General features: G+C 31.8%; 4 protein-coding genes across 7 annotated transcripts in view; 2 read left to right on the forward strand and 2 right to left on the reverse strand.

Annotated features, from left to right (window-relative positions):
* Positions 1-6,186, reverse strand: part of LOC123720802 (E3 ubiquitin-protein ligase HECW2) — a 72,368-nt gene extending 66,182 nt beyond the window's left edge. For 2 of the 4 annotated variants that reach the window (XM_045677566.1, XM_045677564.1), the window contains exons 1-2: positions 6,020-6,186; positions 4,519-4,812 (exon numbers count right to left, since the gene is read on the reverse strand). In XM_045677566.1, coding sequence (XP_045533522.1) covers positions 4,519-4,768 — 250 coding nt within the window. In that variant the 5' untranslated portion in view covers positions 4,769-4,812; positions 6,020-6,186. Of the gene's footprint in view, positions 1-1,319; positions 1,497-4,518; positions 4,813-6,019 lie in introns of those variants that run through there. The other 2 variants (XM_045677565.1, XM_045677567.1) reach the window with 2 other exon arrangements.
* Positions 6,187-7,269: 1,083 nt separating this feature from the next.
* Positions 7,270-10,598, forward strand: LOC123719988. Its single transcript, XM_045676365.1, has 5 exons — positions 7,270-8,023; positions 8,222-8,361; positions 9,020-9,193; positions 9,308-9,462; positions 9,696-10,598. Exons 1-5 carry the CDS (start codon positions 7,924-7,926, stop codon positions 9,757-9,759), a joined length of 633 nt encoding a protein of 210 aa, XP_045532321.1. The 5' UTR covers positions 7,270-7,923; the 3' UTR covers positions 9,760-10,598.
* LOC123719987 lies at positions 9,670-13,005 on the reverse strand. Its single transcript, XM_045676364.1, has 5 exons — positions 12,810-13,005; positions 12,614-12,731; positions 12,290-12,480; positions 11,399-12,002; positions 9,670-11,315 (listed from the first exon to the last, which is right to left on the reverse strand). Exons 1-5 carry the CDS (start codon positions 12,881-12,883, stop codon positions 10,317-10,319), a joined length of 1,986 nt encoding a protein of 661 aa, XP_045532320.1. The 5' UTR covers positions 12,884-13,005; the 3' UTR covers positions 9,670-10,316.
* A 387-nt stretch (positions 13,006-13,392) lies between these two features.
* LOC123720458 (tetratricopeptide repeat protein 27) lies at positions 13,393-20,193 on the forward strand. Its single transcript, XM_045677067.1, has 12 exons — positions 13,393-13,683; positions 13,933-14,315; positions 14,546-14,804; positions 14,885-15,119; positions 15,409-15,633; positions 15,910-16,081; positions 16,304-16,379; positions 16,918-17,092; positions 17,593-17,779; positions 18,715-18,890; positions 19,656-19,803; positions 19,927-20,193. The coding sequence occupies exons 1-12, from the start codon at positions 13,620-13,622 to the stop codon at positions 20,191-20,193; spliced, it is 2,367 nt and encodes a 788-aa protein (XP_045533023.1). The 5' UTR covers positions 13,393-13,619.
* The last annotated feature ends 82 nt before the right edge of the window (positions 20,194-20,275 follow it).

The raw sequence follows: 20,275 nt of genomic DNA on the forward strand, positions 1-20,275 counted from the left end.
GACCTTTTGACGAAAACTGAGTGCAAGGAGTTAAACAAGACGTTCAACTACTTATTTTATTGTGTAATTATTGAGCTTTTTTATATAATATGAGGCAAACGGACAGGAGGCTCACCTGATGTTAAGTGGTACCGCCCATGGACACTCACATTGCCAGAGGGCTCGCTCGTTGCCGGCCTTTCAAGAGTTGGTACGCTCTTTTCTTGAAGGACCCTAAGTGGAATTGGTTCGGAAATACTTTGTATTTCAATAAATACAGTAGTAAAATTTAAAGGAAATACATATCCGATTTCATATAGATAGCGGAGCGATTCAAGTATTCGGTAAAACACCTTCAAAATTTTTAATTAGGCATGGCGTTATCGATCTCACTCACAATGGTGTTCTCACTAGACAGCCTCCAACGATTTCTTTGTAAATGTCGCAAAAACCCTGCAGGTATCGTGGCGCCTTTTAAACGATGTATTGTATTGAGGCGCTTGGACAGACTTTTTTCCTTACCTTAATCAATTTAGGTAGAGCCATGAGCAAATACACGAGTGAAAATCAGTACTAGCACTTTATTATCTTTTTTTCATGGAATTTTTTAAATAATACAGTTAAAACCGTTAACGACGACATCGTTTAGAACAACATACCGGTTATATTAACCAAAATCAAAGGCCCCGGCTGAATTCTTATGTATTAGGTACTTAATAACAACGTCATCGGCTGTTACGACTATCGGTTTTAATCACTAAATATGAATAATCCCTTCGATGTCGTTAAAGCAGATTTTGACTGTATTGGGTAAATGCAATGTTTGGTATGTCAATAATAAAAATAAATATTATTTTTTTTAAATTAATATAATGTGCGAATTAAACAATCCGTTAATGTCTACTATGCGTAAACGATAGGTCCAGTCAGTTACTGAAAAAAAAAACAAATAATTTTTGTTCAATAACAATATACAAAAATTAACGCTTCTCGAAATTATTCATTGTAGCAGTGAGGACTCTTAACACACACTGATGAAGAAGCAGTTTAATGCCAAGCTATCACTTCACAGGCCAAATTTCGTGAAAGTATAAGATTACTACCTACATATACACCTACCGCAATTATCCTATTGAAATGTGCCTGATATCCAAGATGGTGTAGCATATTACATGTTACATTTATACCATATTAAATATTAGAACGTGGGCACCCCACCCACATTTCAACCCACCGTTGTATTTTTCAATGAGCCTAGCCTACGTGTCGATAGAATAGGCATATCTAGATAGATAGAATAGGCCTCCTCATAGTGAGAAAATTCGCTTTTAATTACATACCGTAAACGGATATTGCTTTCCTGCCGAGCCGTCTGCAGCGGTGGTCCACACACTGCGATCACAGTAAAACCTTTGCGGTAAAAATCCTCAATTAACAGAAAAAAAACACAAATTCGCGCGATTTCGAATTTCGATACGTCAAATTCGAAATAGGAACATGCGCTCGCGTGTCTGCGCGGTTCTCCACGACTGATCGTGAATGCCGAGGCACGCGCGCGCCGGTGCCTTCATTCACAAATCGAATGGCGGGGAGCGGGGAAGCGGCCCATTCATGAGTCTACCGAGGCGTGGTGATCTGCGCCTCTTTCAACATAAATCGTGTACTGCGAAAAAGCGCAAAACGATTTAATTAACTGTTAACTAACCATTCAACCATTTAGAGGGATCTTATGTTTTATAATTGAACTATTCATAGTGAACTTTGTTTTCTTATGAAGATGTTTCTAAGGGCCTTCCTTTTATTCCTTACTGATATAGCTTGACAGTAGATAATAATTGTTTCTGAAAATGTCAAATAGGCAGTAGGTAATTCAACATGGGTCTGTTAACGTTTCCTGTTGACCGTTTGTAATGTGAGTTCGTGAAACGAATTCAATTGTACGATCGGCGAAAGTACGGTGAAATTGAACTCTGAATATATATAAAATATATTATTGTTTATTTAAGACAGAACAAAACAAAAATCATACAAAGCAATTCAGCAGGACCGCGTCATTCCTACTAATAGTAAAGGATAGTTTCGTTGAAATTTTTCATACAAGACGTTATAGTTGACTTCTCACTGCATGTATCAAGTACACCTCTGACAAAAATATAAGTGTAACGGCATGCAATGTATGTGGTTCCAACGTTATTCACGAAGGTTAATTTCCACTTAAGTCGCAAGAGAAAATTAGCCAACGAGAGCTGGCCACTTGATTATGTAAGTGACAATCGCACGTGCCCTTACTTACCACTTTCCTTTGTTTAAGAAACAGGAAGCCTATGATACAATCTTGTTCAATAATATATATTTTATTAGCAATATATTTACACAAATAGCGGTTAATAGAGATTTCGTTTGCGTGGAATATAGCAGTAACTTTAAAGATGTTTATAGATGGTTAACGGATGGTTAATTTATATGGGACCAACTATATTGTTCAAAAAAATAACCTAAATGGAATTAGATTTAACAGGCGACTGCTTTGTATTAAGCCAATATAGTAGGACTTCAATTTTTATTAAAATAGAATATAATATTTGCTGTTGAACTATCACAGATTATAAAATTAGTTAAGCTGTTTTTATTGTAGTCGTAATCGAACACAAATTATCAAATAATTTTAATATTATTCTAATAAATTTGCTCTAATTTTAAAGTAGGTTAAAACTGATTGTCTCAAGCAGTACCAAGAAGTGCATTTTATTTATAATGATTCAATACTATTTTTTTAGAACAGGGAAAAAACAGGAAGGAGGCTCATCTGATATTAAGTGATACAACCGCCCATGGACACACTCAATGCCAGAGGGCTCGCGAGTGCATTGCCGACCATTACTAAATCAACATATCCTATAAAGATTCAAATCTTCCGTCCTTTACCACGTATATCAAATTATATAAAAATACTAATATATGTATTTTAAAAAGCCAATAAAAGATTTAATTATAACTAAAAAAAAACGACATGTGGAAAGGCAGAAAAGAGAGTGGAAATGTGGTCCTGGAGAAGAATGCTTGGGAATCCTGGAGAAGAAAGAAACTCGGTATTACGCAGCGTCTGGTTCCAACAGTAGCATCTCCCTCTTACATCCTTCGGACACGTATCTGGGCCAGGGGAAGGTGGAAGGCACGAGACTGACCACATCAAGTCTACCATAGGAGATGAGTGCCGCAGGATGACCTCTAATAGGCAACGATGGTGAAACGTCGTGAAGCGGATCACATCTGTCCCTTCTAATACCACTACTACACAGCGATCACGACCGCTCTGTCAAGAATGTACCTTATAGGGAGATAAAGAAATCCATTTATAATTTTTTGAAATCTCTCCGTTATGAGAACTACGGAAGATTATGTATAACACAAAGTGTAAACCATCACCGCCAAAAATATTTCAGTTTATAGCGCATAATTGCAACTTATGGCAAATTTATATTTGTTATATCTGAATCATAAATATTAAGAATAACTGCCGTTTAAATATCATGTTCGCCTTTATTATTTTCGGTATCGGCGCATCTGAGTCACTATTATATTACGGTTAATGTACGTGTTAAGTAATAAAAGCAGTAATCAATTTGCAGGATAGCATGCGCGGGCACAATAATTAAGCAACGTGGGCGTTGATTGCACTTTCGTGAAATTTTAAAACCTCATTCTCGATACAAAAATGAAATTACGTCAAGAGAAATGATACGATATTTTGTTCTGTATCGGTGAATTTCATTTAAATAAATGTAAAACACAACGAGATAATTTATAATGAAAAATATTTTATAGATCTCCACGACCTATATGGTAATAAACTAAGGATACATTTCAAAGTAGAATAGGTTATGTATTTAAAATACGGTAGTCCGTAACGCTAAGACTCGATTCTGCATTTCACCCTTGACTCATTTATCTTAATAACTATAAATACTCAGGCGAAACCGTTATAAGTAAACAGAAGCAATACACTAATGTAACTGTATAATTACCTCAGGTATTATCATCTAAGGGGTGGACATTCACTTCCCGTGGTCAATTAAGGCGCCGGACTAGGCCGACATATGCAGTTATAAACGAGTACCCTTACCGAGATGAGGAAAGAGCAAAAAGTCTTTTAATGAACTAAATAAATCTCGGGAAGCTACGTTATATATGATTAGTAAAATATAAAATTATATCTTATTCACAAACAAATTTTGTTTCTAATATTTGAAAACTATGTATTTCGCGATCGACTGGGTGTAAAAAAATATTACTAGCTTGAAATTTTTTTTTATCAAGTTATATCTGCAAAGTCACTGCAATACTGACAAATGTTATGACTGTGATAGAAATAATGAAAACGTCACCCGTGCCAATTGCTAAGCAAATTATTTTCTCATTTGTCATTTTGTAACATATTGTATGTGGTATGATCCCACAGGGGCGATGCTTTACCGTAACAACGTAAAAATAATACTTCTCAACATTGTAAAAATAGATATTAAAAGTAAAGTAACTTACCTTTGAGACAAAGAGCAACATAGTCCTTATTAGTAGCAGTTCCTTCCAGCAATTTCCACGATACCAAGAGTTGCGATCCCTCCTCAGTCCAGGATAAAGTTCCTTTTTTGGCACCAATGTCGTTCTGACAATCTATGGCACCTATGCTATTGGCACATGGTTCATCTACTGGCACTACAGTAGATTTATCAGTCTCACTTTCATTGGTTATTTCACTTGTAACACACTTTTCGTCATGTTCTTCGGACATGACTTGATAACACTTATAATATCATTTTTTTGGGTATCAATAAGCTGTTTAAATTTATAAAAATAGCAAATTAAAAAAAACAAGCTACTTTAGAAGACAAGATGGTTAAACTAGCTAAATTAAGAAACAAATTTTAAGTGTGAGATGTTGAACATATTGCTTCATACTAAGGGATGTAGGCTTATGAAGAATGGGGTGGTATGGGGGAGCGTCGCGACTCCGTGACGCCAGCCTGGTCGGCGCCAACTATAATGCAGTGTATTCAATAGAAATTGTTTACAAAATCTTCTTCGACATTTAATAAATATGTTAGTTATTGTAATTTTCAAAAGCTTTAAAAACTAAGAACCTTTGTTTTTGTTAGCCCATTTATTCCATCTACCAAGTAACCCAAACACTAAATTCAATATCCTAGGCATTTATTAACTACATTTTTTAAAATGTTGTTTAACAGTGTTGTCTTTAAAACTGTTTCTTAATTCGGAAATGTTTATAATATTCAAAGCTATAGTATCCATCCATCCCTTTTTTTATAAAAACTTTTTAACGAATTCGTTATACATTGAAAAGTGAAAAAATAGATAGGAAAATTTAAAATCTCGTTTAATAATGCATGTAAAGTTTTTATTTAATGCATGAAAAGTTTTTATTTAATGCATAAAAAGTTTTTATTTAATACATGTAAACTAAATTAGTTTATGTTTTATACCAAATTTGATAATTGAACTTCTCTATTCTTCATATTATTCTTTAGTAAATAGCTTAGAGGAGATGACTTATCTACGTTTCTACTTAATTTTTTAAAGGGTACAAAAGGTCATAAAATGGGAGGCACTACATATTATATATACAAAATTAAATTTAGTTGGTATAACTAGGTCCAAAATGTGCCACTAGATGTGTACTAAGTAATTATTCTAACACTCGGAATAAAAACCAGTATATTTTCTTAATCAAAATTTTTAATTTTGCTCATTAGTTTATTTATATTTTGAAAACTTCATTAATTAGAACTCTAAAAAGTTGCTATAAAAAGGAAAAAGAGCTTTAAAGTTTAAGTTAAATTTCATTTGCAAAAAAGTAGCTCTAGCATAATCCGAAACAATGATTTTAGTTAAATGTCTGGTGGGTAAAATTACTAGATCATTGATTTAAATATGAATAAGTTTTTATTACAACTTTTATGTTATCATTATAGAATTTATAGTGCGTGATCAATAACTTGAACATGAACACTAAAAATAAACATACCGTCACAAAAAGCTTCACAAAATTGCTGGTTAATTCACTGATACAACACAATTTAAACAGCTTATATACGGATTAGATAAAATCATATAAATAAGTCAGAATTCTACTAAATATATACAAAATTAAATTATATTTTTTTTGGTATCATTGTTTTGCTCTGACTTCGCAGTTCGCACGGAGTACTAATTTCGATTCGTAGGTGTCAGCTGTCAAATGACAATTTCATCGATAGTTCTGTCAAATGTTTAGGGTTGCCAAATTCTTTGGTAACCATGTTCGGCATAAGATCCAAATCTATATTTTTTGTATAGAATATTCGACACCGCTTTCTAGCAGCCGATATCGTTCTATAACAAGAGACTGAAAATTTAAATACACAAAATTATTAATAAACGTTACATAAGTCCGACACTCAATAGATTACCCTAAAGCTATGCGGTAACTGGTAAGTGGTAACCTCACTTACTCTTGACTTACTCTATGGTTTAAAAATCATATTTTATGTTTATACTTTAAAATCGTAAATAGTAATTTAGAATCGGTTAAATTATTTTAAGCCTTATGGTAAAGTTAATAGACAATTAAATTACTGCTATTAATAACAAATTTATTTTAAATCAAACACAACATAAACCAACTATTATGACTTCCACATTTACGGAGTCAGACTTGGAGTCTAATGTTAGTGGTTTTATACGCTACAATGATAAAAATTTCAAATATCTTTATGTATCAATGATTGAGGTATGTTTAAACGTCTAGTTGTAGCATCATATACTTAAGACACAGTATAATAATGTTTTATATTAAAGTTAATATCTATAATAGAGTCCACATAACTTGAACCTCAAGAATATAAAATCGCTGTAGAAGTTTAATAAGGTCCTATAGAAACTACAGGTCAACTCAAAATTGAAGCATAATAACTTCTAAATTCCAATAAGACTTAATCCCATCAAACATTTGTTGTACCTAAAAAATTAATACTTCATTCAAATATGATTTTAAAAAATTCACAGAATATGGAACTTATAAACCAAGATCTACTGCAAATAGAGAAGAATATGAAGAACATTGTCAAGCAAGCTGGGCCACTAGAGAGTCAGCTAAATGTACTGTTACAGTCGCTACCAAGACCTGATGTGCCTTTGCCCATGGAAACAGATTGATACATTGGAATATTAATGTAGTACATTCATATGTAATATATAAACCTAATGGTTTTGGAGATTAAAAATTTCATATAATTTTTCTTAATATAATGTTCTGTTATTGATTAAATTGAAGTATATATATGTTTTTAAAGATAGTGGCAATTAAATATAGATAGATGAACTAGATATTAAGCTTATAATAAATATATGAAAATGCTATTTCTCGTAATGTTTTGCAATGTGATGCCTTGTTGGCTATGGTAATTGTTGTTTTAGAAAAATATTAAAAGTACATTTGTTCATGAATGCACATTCATTACCTACTGTTTTTTGTAATATATTCACATCATTTGTTTAATTTTATTGTTTCTATGTAGACATTGTCTCTTATTATAATAAAATATGAAATTGACTGAATTTACATCAAATTTTTTAATACAGTTTTAATTCTCAGTTTGTGAAGTGTGACTTCCAGATGACAAAAACATGGATTCGAGTCATGCATTAAGTCTCAACCCTAAATCTTTCTCTTTGTCTATCCTGTGTGATGTAGACTAAAAACAAGTATTGCTTGTTGGGAGTTCAGAACATTGCAAACAATATATAAATGTTTGAATTAAAACCACAGATTTAAATAGTTGCAGGCTGCAATTGCTACTCTATGTATACTGTATAAGTACCCTAGTTACTTCATGTCATTATACTTTTTATATAACATCGAAATTTATTTACAATACAGAAATAAGCAATATGGCTACAATTAGTACAAGAGCTAAATCACCACTCCGTTCTGATGCAATTCTTAAAGCTCTCCAGCGAGGGCCAATTTACGACACAGGAGTTCTTTTAGGTACTATTTAAACCTCTAATCGTATTATGGCTGCGTCTGGGTAGCTTTGAAAAAATATTATGTTACTACATATATGTATTTAAATATCTCTCAAGATTATGGCTTTGAAGCCTGGGCAAATAAAATATCATAATGTATAGTTTTTGAAAAACGAAATCTATTTAATACTCAAAATAATAAATCATAATTTGATTTTAGGTAACTGGGTAGAAGATAGAATAGAATGTCCCAAACGCGGAACATTGTATTTTCCACCTAAAGAAGAGATTAATTACGAACAACTAAAACCCGAATCACGACAACCCGATTTTCGACTAAATAAATTAAACAGCTTACAGGTTTCATAAGCGCTTTTTTCCGTTAAGAAAGAGATATTTATATTATTTTAAGATCTATTATTCTAGAATGTATTATTTTTTATTGTAGAAAAGCACAATAGGTAACGCCGAACTACCGATTAAGACCATCATTGAATTTTGCGACGGACAACTCTTTAGAAAAAAAAGCTCATTCGTATTTCTTAGGATATCTAAAGCAGCATATATTTGAAGTTGTGTCTTATATTGTAACACTAATGCATAAATTGAATTTAGTAAATAAATTATCATCAATCATATTACTCTGAATAACAAATATAATATTTGAAGAAAGATTTGATTTTTTTTTGTTGATGAACTACTGAACAAAATTTAAAAAAATAACGAATAACATAGCTAGAACGTTAGAACATCGTCATAGATGGAGAGAACTAAGGATTAATTGAGAAAATATTTTTGGCCTATATAATCCATGTCTTTATTACTTTAAATTGTATACACTGTGGCCAAATTAATTTGGGTGTAAACGCAGAGCCAAATAGTTTCATATCGTGGTATCGCCTTCGATACTGGATACGATTCTCAGGAATACAACATCAAATTTTAACAGCTTTATAGTTTTCTTAACAGTTGTAGAAATGTGCCTTCAACTTGAGGGCTAAAGAATTACGCTTTACAGGGCAATGTTCATTCAATAATTCGACACGACAGTCACGATTCGTGCGGCAACTACGCAACCACAACAGACTTGGTATACAACCATCTACCAAAGCCTTTGTGTGGACCGCAACAGCGTTATTACAAGCGTAGTGCTCATCAATTCTATCCCCAACCGGATTTATTTAAATGTTTTGTAAGTCGTAGATTAATATTTACTTGATGCAAGTGTAATGAATAGACATCTGTTGTTTGTAATTAAAAACAAATTTCAGCGTTTATTTTGTATAATATACTAATTTATATTTAGGGAAATGCAACTGAATGGGGTCTAAGAAAATATCTACAACATGAATGGAAATGTACTGATGTGTCTGATTACGCTTCCACATTTTATGAGGATACTTATGTACCTCCACAACCCCATCAGTATCTTCAGCGGTGCGAAAGGAGGGCACGCGATTCGTAAGTTATATTGTCGTATGTCCAAGGTATTAGGTTTAGCAGTATAAATTGCAATCAAGATAAAATATTAAGTAAATTTAAGGGATTTTACATACAGTAATTGGAATCAGTAGTATGAGGAAACATATTATCTCACAACTCTTAAATTAAAAAAATTGTAATTATGATTAGAGTTAATTTGGATTTATATTCTAAAATAAAACACAATTTGATATATTTTCATTTTATTCCAGGAGCTTTACAAAAGGTTTCCGTTTCAAGATGACAAAACCGAAAAACGAAACAAAAAAAAAATGATAACATCAAGAATCATTAACTCCATTATCAGCAAAATTACTAGTCTTTACATATCACATTTTGTTTAAAACACTCCGTGCACATGATTAACGAGTAACAGCTTTTGTATTATGTCTTAAATTTTGTAATAATTACGTATAAATTGTACGTATAGAAAAAAAAATATGAAAATAAAACTTATTCGACATAAGTATCACAAAATCTACACCTTTGTATTTAACTTTTCCGTCAGAAATTCACATAAGCAGAAAGTCTTTAATAAAGCTCGTCGTCAGAAAACCATGTACATCGAAAAAATAAGGACAGTGACGTCCATATAAAAATTGTAACAATTGAATAATTCTTAATGTTTTCATAGCGTCGCCCGGCACCACACGAGATCAGCAAATTATTACTTACGCCTACTTATAATACACAACCACTTACATACTAATGAATGTGATAACTTAACATTTCTTAATTATAATGGCAGTCAATGGAACTTTAGTACAAAAAACATCGTTCAAAGAATAAAAGATAAAATTAGTCAAAAGTTAGTAAGGACTAGCTGTTGAGCATTAGTTAGATGTGAACGAATCTATTTGAGGCAGCTTTATAAGTCCGGACCTGCCGGGAATTTTGAAATTGTGCTCGGAACTGAAATTATTAGAGAAACCCTGAGGGAATCTCGGCTGAGGTATTTTTACGTGGTTGTTATATTGCATTGGAGGGAAGACGGGTGTCGATAATGGGGCAAAGTTCTGTGAGCTCTGGTAGTTCATATTGCAATTTTGAAATCTGTCTAATAGAACCGAAGATCTATCGGGTTCGCCGCATATGGATTCCTCTCGAGAAGGAGGTTGAGAAAAAACATTTCTCTGGGTCATACTCGAAGTTTGCGACTCGAAGCCAGAACTTTGGCTGGAGGAGCGACTGCCGTTTATGTTAAACAAAGACCGCTCTCCGTCTGAACCCCAATAACCCCCAGCCACCCAGGAGGTGCCTAATTTACTGGGCGATATTAAAGGTCGACCGCGATTAATCGGCATAGGAGTCGCGAAATTTGGCGACGCTGTAAACTTTCTCAATGCAAACACGGGATTTGTTTTCGCGGATTTCTTTTTGGGACTGCTTATACACAAGGAACTTATACTTTCGTCGAGATCGGAATCGGACTCGTCTTTTACTAATTTCTGATATTTATTGAATTCAGGCTTCACAAATACTGTCTTGCTAAATGGTGATGGGCTTTTGGTTGTCATTGAATTAATAGTGAATGTGGAATTGTGCATTGGTTTACTCCATAAGCTGTCATTACGGGGAGTAAATGATCTGCCACTTTTGGAGCTACTGTTTAAAGGGCTTAGAGTTTCATTAGAAGAGCTAGTAAAATTGTGCAAACCAAATTTACTGAGAGAGACATCATCATCTGTATCAAACGAAATGTCTTGATCTTGATGTATCTTGATTGATCCAATCACTGATTTCTTGGTTTTCTTTGGTGTTGTCTCTGGATCAATTATAACTTTTGATTTCATACTTTTGTAAATAAAGAGTACTGCTACCACTGCACACAACTGAAAAGAATTGATTATTTAATTTAATCATTTAGAGATATGAGCTATCAACATGTTAATAATAAAGTAAACATTATACTCACTTTAATTGAACTTATTATTAATAAACTTCCAGTCAACTTGTGATATAAAAAGGTAGCTACAAATACTGTCCACAGTAAGTCAATACCAATAGAATATTTTAATTTATTTATGTTCCAGAAGTGTCCAACTATTTGCATGGTACATACAAAGCCACCTAGGCCTTTCTGGATCACTTTGTTATGCCCAGCAATGAAACTTATAAAATCTACATAGATTGTATTGTCAAAATCATAAAAATAGTGCTCTAATTGAGGGAATGTCATCAATGTCTTCATTTTTACTATAGATAAAACTCTTTCTATTAAGTTATATATAATTGCTTTGACATTGCTTATTGTACTGTATAAATTATCATGAACTTTTATGCTCTCATTAAACTCAACAATCACTAGTACTATAAGTATCCCAGCAACAGCTTTTGATATATTATTAATAATGTGATGGAGTAATTCATTTTGTTTTTCCTTTCGTGTTTTAGATTTCTTAGGTGTGCGATTTAGCAATAGTTTTGAACCCAGCATTGATTCTTTCTCTTTGTGCAACTTCATTTGTATGACTTTTTTGCATGGACTACATAATTTGTAAGCTTTTTCCAGTTGTGATCTGTAAATGTATTAATGTTATATTATTTAAATTATTTCTAATGAAAACAATATATTTATCTCTTTAATATCAGAAATATATAAAATATAGAACTTCTATAATGTTTCAGAATTTATCTTTTACTAAGGATAATAAGACAAAATTGTTTTATATCTTATCTCAAAACAAACAATCATAAGGGTACGTAATACAAAAGTTTTAGCTATATGATAATGTTGATATAAAAATCTTAAATAAAGATACAGTGACTTGCCAAAAGAACAATAATAGTATACAACACTACTTACTTGTACAATTCAATTTCATGTTCAAAATTTTTCTCATTCATAGGAACAAAATTAGCAAGCTGTGTAACTTTTAACTGTTGGTTAATATTACACATTTTGCAAAGACCATTTTTGGGTGGGCTTCTTTTAAAGGCATTTGGTGCATTGTGTTCATTATTTACAGTTATAATTGGTTTATTATAATCACCATCCTGAAATATTGTCATAGTCTTATACTTGCAAAAATGACTTAAGTAATGATTATAAACTACACTTCAATCTGTAAGGTTCGTTTAACATTAACATGTTTCGACAAATTTCTACCTGAATGTACAAAAAACTTACCTTCGTAAATCCATTGTATTGTTCGCATTTTGGACACGTCCAACTATTGCGGTTAATGAATTTAACCCAAAAATTACTATTACAAAACCAACAGTTTACTCGCCATCGCAATGTTGACCTAAAATTTTAATTTTATGTAAAATTAACATTATTTGTGAGGCGGGAAAGACATAAGTATAACCTCTTTAATACTTACCGTAAATTGTAAATTAATTTTAACAATAGTAACGAACATAACACTGTAGTAACTACAAGAAGCACTGAATCCATTTTATATAATAACACTATTTTTGGATGATTCAAGTTATATTTTATATTAAATTCATATTGTTTGCACTTAACCTAAAACTTTATGACACTCGCCCACCATTCCTAATTTTTCATGGTTTAATGTCAGTTGTCGCCACTCACCACCCAAAATTGTGTATATCACAGTCAATACGTACAAACCACAGATATAGCATTATTAGATTTTGTAACGGGAACGACAGATGTAAATTTACTTTTAATTTAACTTCTTTTCTGACGTTCATAAGTGTACTTTTTTACCTACATGAATAAAGTTATTTTGCCTTTGAGTTTGAGATATCCTAAAAGCAAATTGTTGGCCAATTTATAAAAAAATAACAATGACAAACTTGTTTTATTATTATCATTTTATGCATTAGGATAAAATTTAGAGCTTAAGCAAATCCAAAAGCTATATCTAGAGCTATCTCCAAACCACAGAATAGATTAAAATTTTGCCATGTCTCAGCCACTACAAATTTGTCATAAATTCCACATGTTTTTCTACCTATACGTAATATCAATAATCTCTGTAATTATAAAGTTGAAAATCGATTCTTAATTATTAAAAATACTCAAGACTTGGCCAAACGGTCTAGGATACCAGGCCATAAACTCAAAAAATATTTTTTTTTGAGCCAAATCAATACAATTCGAAAAACTAAATGATAAAAAATACGATCTCTAAAAATAACCATCTTAAAGTTTAGAAAATAAAATGATTTTAGCAAGAGAAAAACTATTACTTCTCTGCAATTTTGACACACAAATTCAAGATACAGGTATGAAATGCAACAATAATTTTTGTTTTTTCTAATGTTTTTTGGTAATGTTTTGCCATTACAATCCTTCCTCACTAGATGAGAATATTTTTTTACGTATTAACCTTAATAAATTTCTTAACCTCAAACCAAAAATTTGTCAGTAATAGTTTGTTAGAGTAATTTCATCGGTCAATATTTTTCTGTGACTGGATTGTCTGGAAGAAATCGCTTATTCGTGATAAAGCCTGTCTCATGTTTGTGTTTCAGATTCTCAACCTATCAGAAATTTATGGAATGGTTTATGGTATATTGAAAATTTTGATTTGTGTAAGGAGTTATTAGAATCAGGCTTAGAAATTGATCAGCTGAAAGAGGTTTTAAAAAAATATAAAGATGAAGAAAATACTTTCAATGATATCCTTCATCTAGCCATAAGTGCATTATTGACATTTTGTGAAAAAAATTGGAATCCACATGCGGATGAATTAAGTATAAATAATTATTTTAAAAGTTTATGGCCAAGCAATCTTGATGCAGCTTTAAAGTTACAAAGTAATTCAGAGCCAGTTCATAGTAACATTGTATATCCTGAATTATTATATTTCTCAATGCAAGTTTTATCTGCATTGAGTTGTATTCAAGAAAATTTGGTAAGATATTTTTCAATTAAAAGTGGACAAAAATGATAATTTCTCTTTTCTATTTTTAACTTTAACATAATATTATTTGTGAACTAATTATGATGTTTTTGTTATTAATTGTAATTTTAGCTGAAAAAATGTTTACTTGACTCGTAATTTTGTAAATTATAAGTAACAATAATATTGATTTTTTTATTTAGTACAACAAACCTTTTAGTGAAATAATTTTACTATGACAGGTAAATAACTGGTGGTTGTTAAGAAGTAAAATTGTGCATCAAAGAGTCCTTGAAGACAAAACTGCTACCCTGTACAAAAATATTGACTTAATTATTGCAAAGCTCTATAATATGTTTAAGTCTATAAATGATCCAAGACTACAAGTATTGCTTTATTTAGAAATGGCACAAGCATATGTGGTGTATGATAGAATAGAAAAAGTGGAAGAATATCTATTAAAAGCCAAGGAGATTGCTGGGTTAAAATTAGAATTGACAGGTATTTTAGAAGTCTTTAATAACTATTTCAATAATAATATTTATTGATTTACACATCTTATGACTAATTTATTTTATTAGGTATCTTGGGAAAACGTACAAAATTTCAGCAAGATGCCCTCCCACAATTGGCATTAACAAGTGAATTAGATTCTAACATTGAGCGGGTCTCAGCTGAAGATAGCCATGGTTCTTCAGATCTACCTCATAATGTTGAGCTACAAGATGATGTAAGATTGGATAAAGTTGAGTTTAATGAGAAGTTAAGTCAAGCAAAACTGCCAAGCTTAGAACAGACACTTTGTTTGTTAACTGTGTGAGTAAATATGATTTATTTCCTTTAAACACATCTTGATGATTTCTGGGTATAGTCCTTGATACATTTTATTTGTAGGCAAAAAGTGTAGGATATACTATTTAAATATCAATAATTAATAACATGATTCACAATATTAGTCTGGTAATCATCAAATTATACAAACCAGGTAACTAACCAACAAACTTATTTGAAATTAATATACTTCTAAGACTTTCTAACTTGACTTGCAAATAATGTTTTAATACTATTGAATTGTAATGCTGATATCCCTTTACAATTATTTTAGCCAATACCTCCAAAAATCCCAGCCAAAAGATGCTTTATTAGAAGAGGAACTATGTCCATACATAGATGCTGTATTGAATCAAAAGAATGGGCCTTGGGCTAGCCGTGTTGCAGCACTTTTAATCCGTTGTAAACTAGAAGCTAATCATAAGCGAACTGTTGAGAGAGCTATGTTGCAATGTGAGACTATAGTCAATGAAAAAGCTGTGGTATCTGCTACTAACAGGTGAGGGTGAGGTTCTCATCACTTATATTTAGTTTAATATATAATTTATTAATAATAATGTTATAAATTGTAGTTATTCACAAAAAATTATACTTTTTTCGTGTAAGGTATCAAGATGATGAATGTATATAAAAAGACTCAACATTGTTGTCAACAAAGAAAAGGTATTCTATCTCTGCGTCATGCTCAAATACTATTCTCTTTCCCCACAGACTACAAATGCTTACAGCAGTTGTCAGTGAGTTACATTTAAAATTGGAATTATAAATTTTACAGACTATCATACCTCTGGGCATCAGGATTGCCATGTGCGTGGACGTGGCGGCAACAATTAGCTGATTTTTATCTCAGTTTGGGTCTGGTTAAGGCAGCCTTAGAGGAATATCAGAAGTTACAGCTTTGGGAAGATGTTATTGTGTGCTACACTCTACTTCAGTTAAGGCATAAGGTAATCACCATTTTGTATAGTGCACTAGTATATTAGTTTGTTGTTTCAAATAGTTGACATGTTTTAGGTAGTAAGTTTATATAGTAAAGGATTAATTCTTCTGAACATATTTTTATATTTTACCCTATAAGTTATATAAGAAAAAATTACAGTTATGATTTGATTTATTGGCTACAATGATAATTGTTCTCCTAATGTATATGATTGTGATAAAATTTATAGGCTGCAGAGGTTATTCAACAGCAGATTGACATACAGCCAACAGTGAAGCTGTACTGCCTTTTAGGAGATGCTACAGGTAAACAATTATTAATAAAATTTACAAAAAGTTTTTAATGAAATATAAAATCAATTAGCTTATTAATTATTCTTAACTGTATACAGTGCATACAAATACATAATTGAATAAATAAAAATGCTGCTCACAAAATCGACAGGATCCTTAAAGAGTCGTAATTGTTACTCAGTCAATTAACTTTATAAAATTGAGAAAATGTTTTTGATTGGAGGAATACTAATATTTATAAATGCTTATATATCATCCGGAGCTAAATATTGCACACCCAATAGATATCTTGATTATCAGAATTTTTAATAATCTTTGATTATACTTTATTGTTGTTTTATTATGGTTCGCAGCAGAACTATATATAACTGTATAAATTCCTTTTTAAAATAACATAGTGTAGTCACTAGAGATAGAGAGAAGAGAGAAGAGATAACGCTGTATGATACCTCATCTGATGTCTCTTTCCAAAGATGTGTTTTTTTCGCCGGGCTCTATGGTTCGATATGCATCCAGGGTGCGCTGATCAAGATCGTTTTATTGTTTTTAGATGAAGTAACGTGGTATGATAAGGCCTGGGAGTATTCCGAACACAAGAGCAGCCGGGCGCAACGCCACTGGGGCAATTTTCTTTTCGACCGCAAGCGATACGATGAATGTATTCCGCATTATGAAATGTCTCTCCAAATTAATGCCATACAAGATCATATTTGGCTAAGGCTGGGGTAATTATTTATTTTTTTAAGTATTACAAAATCGTGTTCTAATTTCAAACATTTCTGAATGACGATTACACGTTATTACGACTATTTACGAAACAATCACTTCTAAAGAACGTAAAAAGTTTTAAACTCGTACTAAATAATGTATCATGTTTTTAGTTTAGTTTTTTTTGTTCCTGTTTAGTTTTGCCTTAATAACTGTGTATATAACATGTATTTTTGCACTTCTTGCCTATCTTATGTAATTTAATACATTTGTTTTCTTTACTCACAGTTTTGGCCTGGAAGAGATCGCTCGAAAGCGATAAGGCTGCCAGTTACCCTCCTTTTGATTTAATTATATTCAATTTTTTGTATTGTTATGTAACGATGTGTTAATAAATAAATAAATAAAATATGTATTTTAGTTATCCTAATACGATTATCGATATATCTTAACTGACTAGATCAATGCACGACTACTAAAACAGTAAGAAATCACTTTAAAATAATGATTTTTTCAGCTTCGCAGCTCTTACGACAGAGAAGTGGGAGTTAGCTGGTAAAGCATACAGGCGATATACGTATCTACAGCCGAATACTTTCGAGGCATGGAACAATTTGGCCAAAGTTTATATGATGCAAGGCGAAAAGGACAGAGCCTATAGAGCCCTAATGGAGGCTCTAAGATATAATTATGATAATTGGAAGGTAGCTTCATTAACAATGTAATTTCCATATAACGTCCCTCGATTTCACGACGAACTTCTGAAAGCGTTGAAATCAAATTGGCTTTGGTTGGTGCAGCTTGTCTACCATACAATGATACAATCTACATAGCAGTACACCCACTCTCAATAACGACAATAATTGAGTGATAAAGTACTTTTTAAGTTGCTAAAATTAGTAAAAACTCCACAGCTGTGAACGTTCTTATGTCTTTATCATCCTAGCCCGCAATAAACTGGACTGTCGGCATCATGCATACGAACTTTCTAAGAAATTCGTTCTTTTGTTTACAACTTGGGATTGCTTGTAGACGTGTAGACTGTTTTTACCATGACTAATAAGTAGGAGTCATGGATTATCTATACGTTTTTATTCTCTTTATAACGTCATAAAATGCACAGTTCCTTCAGTTTCGTTAGAGTATAGAGTTAACACTGTATATAACATTTATATTCAGCTAGTTTGTACTTTTATGTCATTAACGTTTGTCGTAATCACTGATGTATGAAAAAAAATCCGTTATGCGAACCGCACTTAGGTGGCAGTGTATAAACTATAAAAGCACACACATCTTACAAATCTTGAGCCACAATCAAAGCATTTATTCAAATTATTACATTTTACTGCAAAAATGTGTTAGAACTCTTATTTTCTTCTATGTATTTCAAAAGGTATTAAGTGAAATCTCTTCAAAGACAGAATTTTTCATTTGTTCATTAAATTTTTTCCCATCCAATTCTAATTTCCATTTTTTAGATCAATTAAATTTAGTTTTTTTGTTACATGACGGAACGAACATAGACTATGTTAAGCCATTTTATATAAAAAAATTGAACCGCTAAAACGATTGAGTAATATATAAGTGTAATGGGAGGAATTGAGATTGTATTATATTTCTAGAAAAATGTTATTTTCAGTTATGGACAAACGTAATAACAGTTAGTTTGGAGACGGAACATTTTGACGACGTCATTAGAGGCATTCATCGCACAATAGACCTTCAGAATAAGTACGAAGACGTCAAAGTATTGGCTTTACTTGTTAATGAAATAATTAAGGAAAGGATAGAGTTGGATAAGGAGAGTAATGAAAGGTATGCACTTTATAAAAAAAATTCTTACTAGAAATTGAATTTAAGATAACATAAAAACGCACACTCTTTCACACACCACCCCCCACACACTCTTTCACACACCACCCCCACACACCACACACACTTAACGGGCAAATTATTAGTACTCAATCTTCGTCGAATACATATATGTTGCAATCCGTTGAGCCATGTTTTCAATTTAATTAAGATTTGATATATTTTAAAAGGCATATTTCCATATTCATTATAAATAATATTATAAAATTTTGAAGGAAAATCAATTAACACAATAAAAGATTTTACATAGGGATGCATCGATACTTTTTGGTCGAAACGATACCGATGCCGACAATAATTTTGGTTATTCTGTATTTTATTTAATTTGGTATCAAAAAAATACGTGGGTGAGAGTGACAACAAACTGGGGATTTACTGGGCATAGATAGTCCGTGCATAGTTTGCAACGAACTAGATCACACAAGATGCGGGTTTACATTACTTTATTTAAGCGCAAAATTTAAAAAGTATCGTATCGGCAACTAAAATATCGACGATATATCGGTATCGGATTATCCACTATTAAAATTGGTCCTATAAATATGTAAATCTTTACATATTTTTTTTGTGGATCGTGAAGTAGAGAATCTGTAGTTTATCTTTAAGCTTCTAACTTTAATGTAATAAATATTAGTATAGACTAACTAGGGACTAACTCAATTTAAAAGATATTATAATTATTATTCTACATATTTCCCATTATTTTAGATTTAGAAAACGAGTACAGGAACTCTTTGGACGGATAACATCAATTCATCCCAGTAATGGGGAGATATGGCAATTATATTCTTATATCAGCCCTACATACTTACTGAAGGCACAAAGGTTGTTAAAAACCTATGGGTGCATTGCACAGGTAAGGCTTCAAATACATACAATTTGTTTGTAATATAATTAATATTTTTATATAGAAATGTGAAATTTTTGCTTATAGTTTACATAAAACAAAATTATGTCACGTACCTTTTTCCCATTTCAGACTGGCAAATGGGCCAATGATCCTAGTACATGTAAAATGGTAATAGACATAACTCAGGATATGATCGATTACAGTATAAAGGCTCGACAAGAAATGTCTGCAGAAGAAAAAGGAAAAATACTTCAAGCTGATCAGCAGTTGTCGTCTGCAAGGCTAACAGGACAAGCAGTCATAAGGATTATAGAAAAACAATGGCCTGACTTAGATATCAGTGAATTAAAGGAAAAATTTATCGCTGTTACCGAATTTATTAAATCTGTTATATAAGTCGTGTTTTTATTTATCTTTATTAACACAAAATCAAAACAACTACATCTTAATAGGACTAAAAGCGCAGAAGTTTTCAATA

Source organism: Pieris brassicae, chromosome 2 (genome assembly GCF_905147105.1).
Source record: "Pieris brassicae chromosome 2, ilPieBrab1.1, whole genome shotgun sequence".
Lineage (NCBI taxonomy): Eukaryota > Metazoa > Arthropoda > Insecta > Lepidoptera > Pieridae > Pieris > Pieris brassicae.

Coding starts and splice junctions, on each gene's coding strand:
- LOC123719988 (XM_045676365.1), top strand. CDS start 7,924: ATGGCTACAATTAGTACAAGAGCTAAATCACCACTCCGTTCTGATGCA. Junction 9,194..9,307: donor CGGATTTATTTAAATGTTTT/GTAAGTCGTAGA, acceptor ATTTATATTTAG/GGAAATGCAACTGAATGGGG. Junction 9,463..9,695: donor GAAAGGAGGGCACGCGATTC/GTAAGTTATATT, acceptor ATTTTATTCCAG/GAGCTTTACAAAAGGTTTCC.
- LOC123719987 (XM_045676364.1), bottom strand. CDS start 12,883: ATGGATTCAGTGCTTCTTGTAGTTACTACAGTGTTATGTTCGTTACTA. Junction 12,003..12,289: donor CATGAAATTGAATTGTACAA/GTAAGTAGTGTT, acceptor ATACATTTACAG/ATCACAACTGGAAAAAGCTT. Junction 11,316..11,398: donor TAATAATAAGTTCAATTAAA/GTGAGTATAATG, acceptor AATTCTTTTCAG/TTGTGTGCAGTGGTAGCAGT.
- LOC123720458 (XM_045677067.1), top strand. CDS start 13,620: ATGATTTTAGCAAGAGAAAAACTATTACTTCTCTGCAATTTTGACACA. Junction 13,684..13,932: donor CACACAAATTCAAGATACAG/GTATGAAATGCA, acceptor TTTGTGTTTCAG/ATTCTCAACCTATCAGAAAT. Junction 15,634..15,909: donor GTGGTATCTGCTACTAACAG/GTGAGGGTGAGG, acceptor TAAATTTTACAG/ACTATCATACCTCTGGGCAT.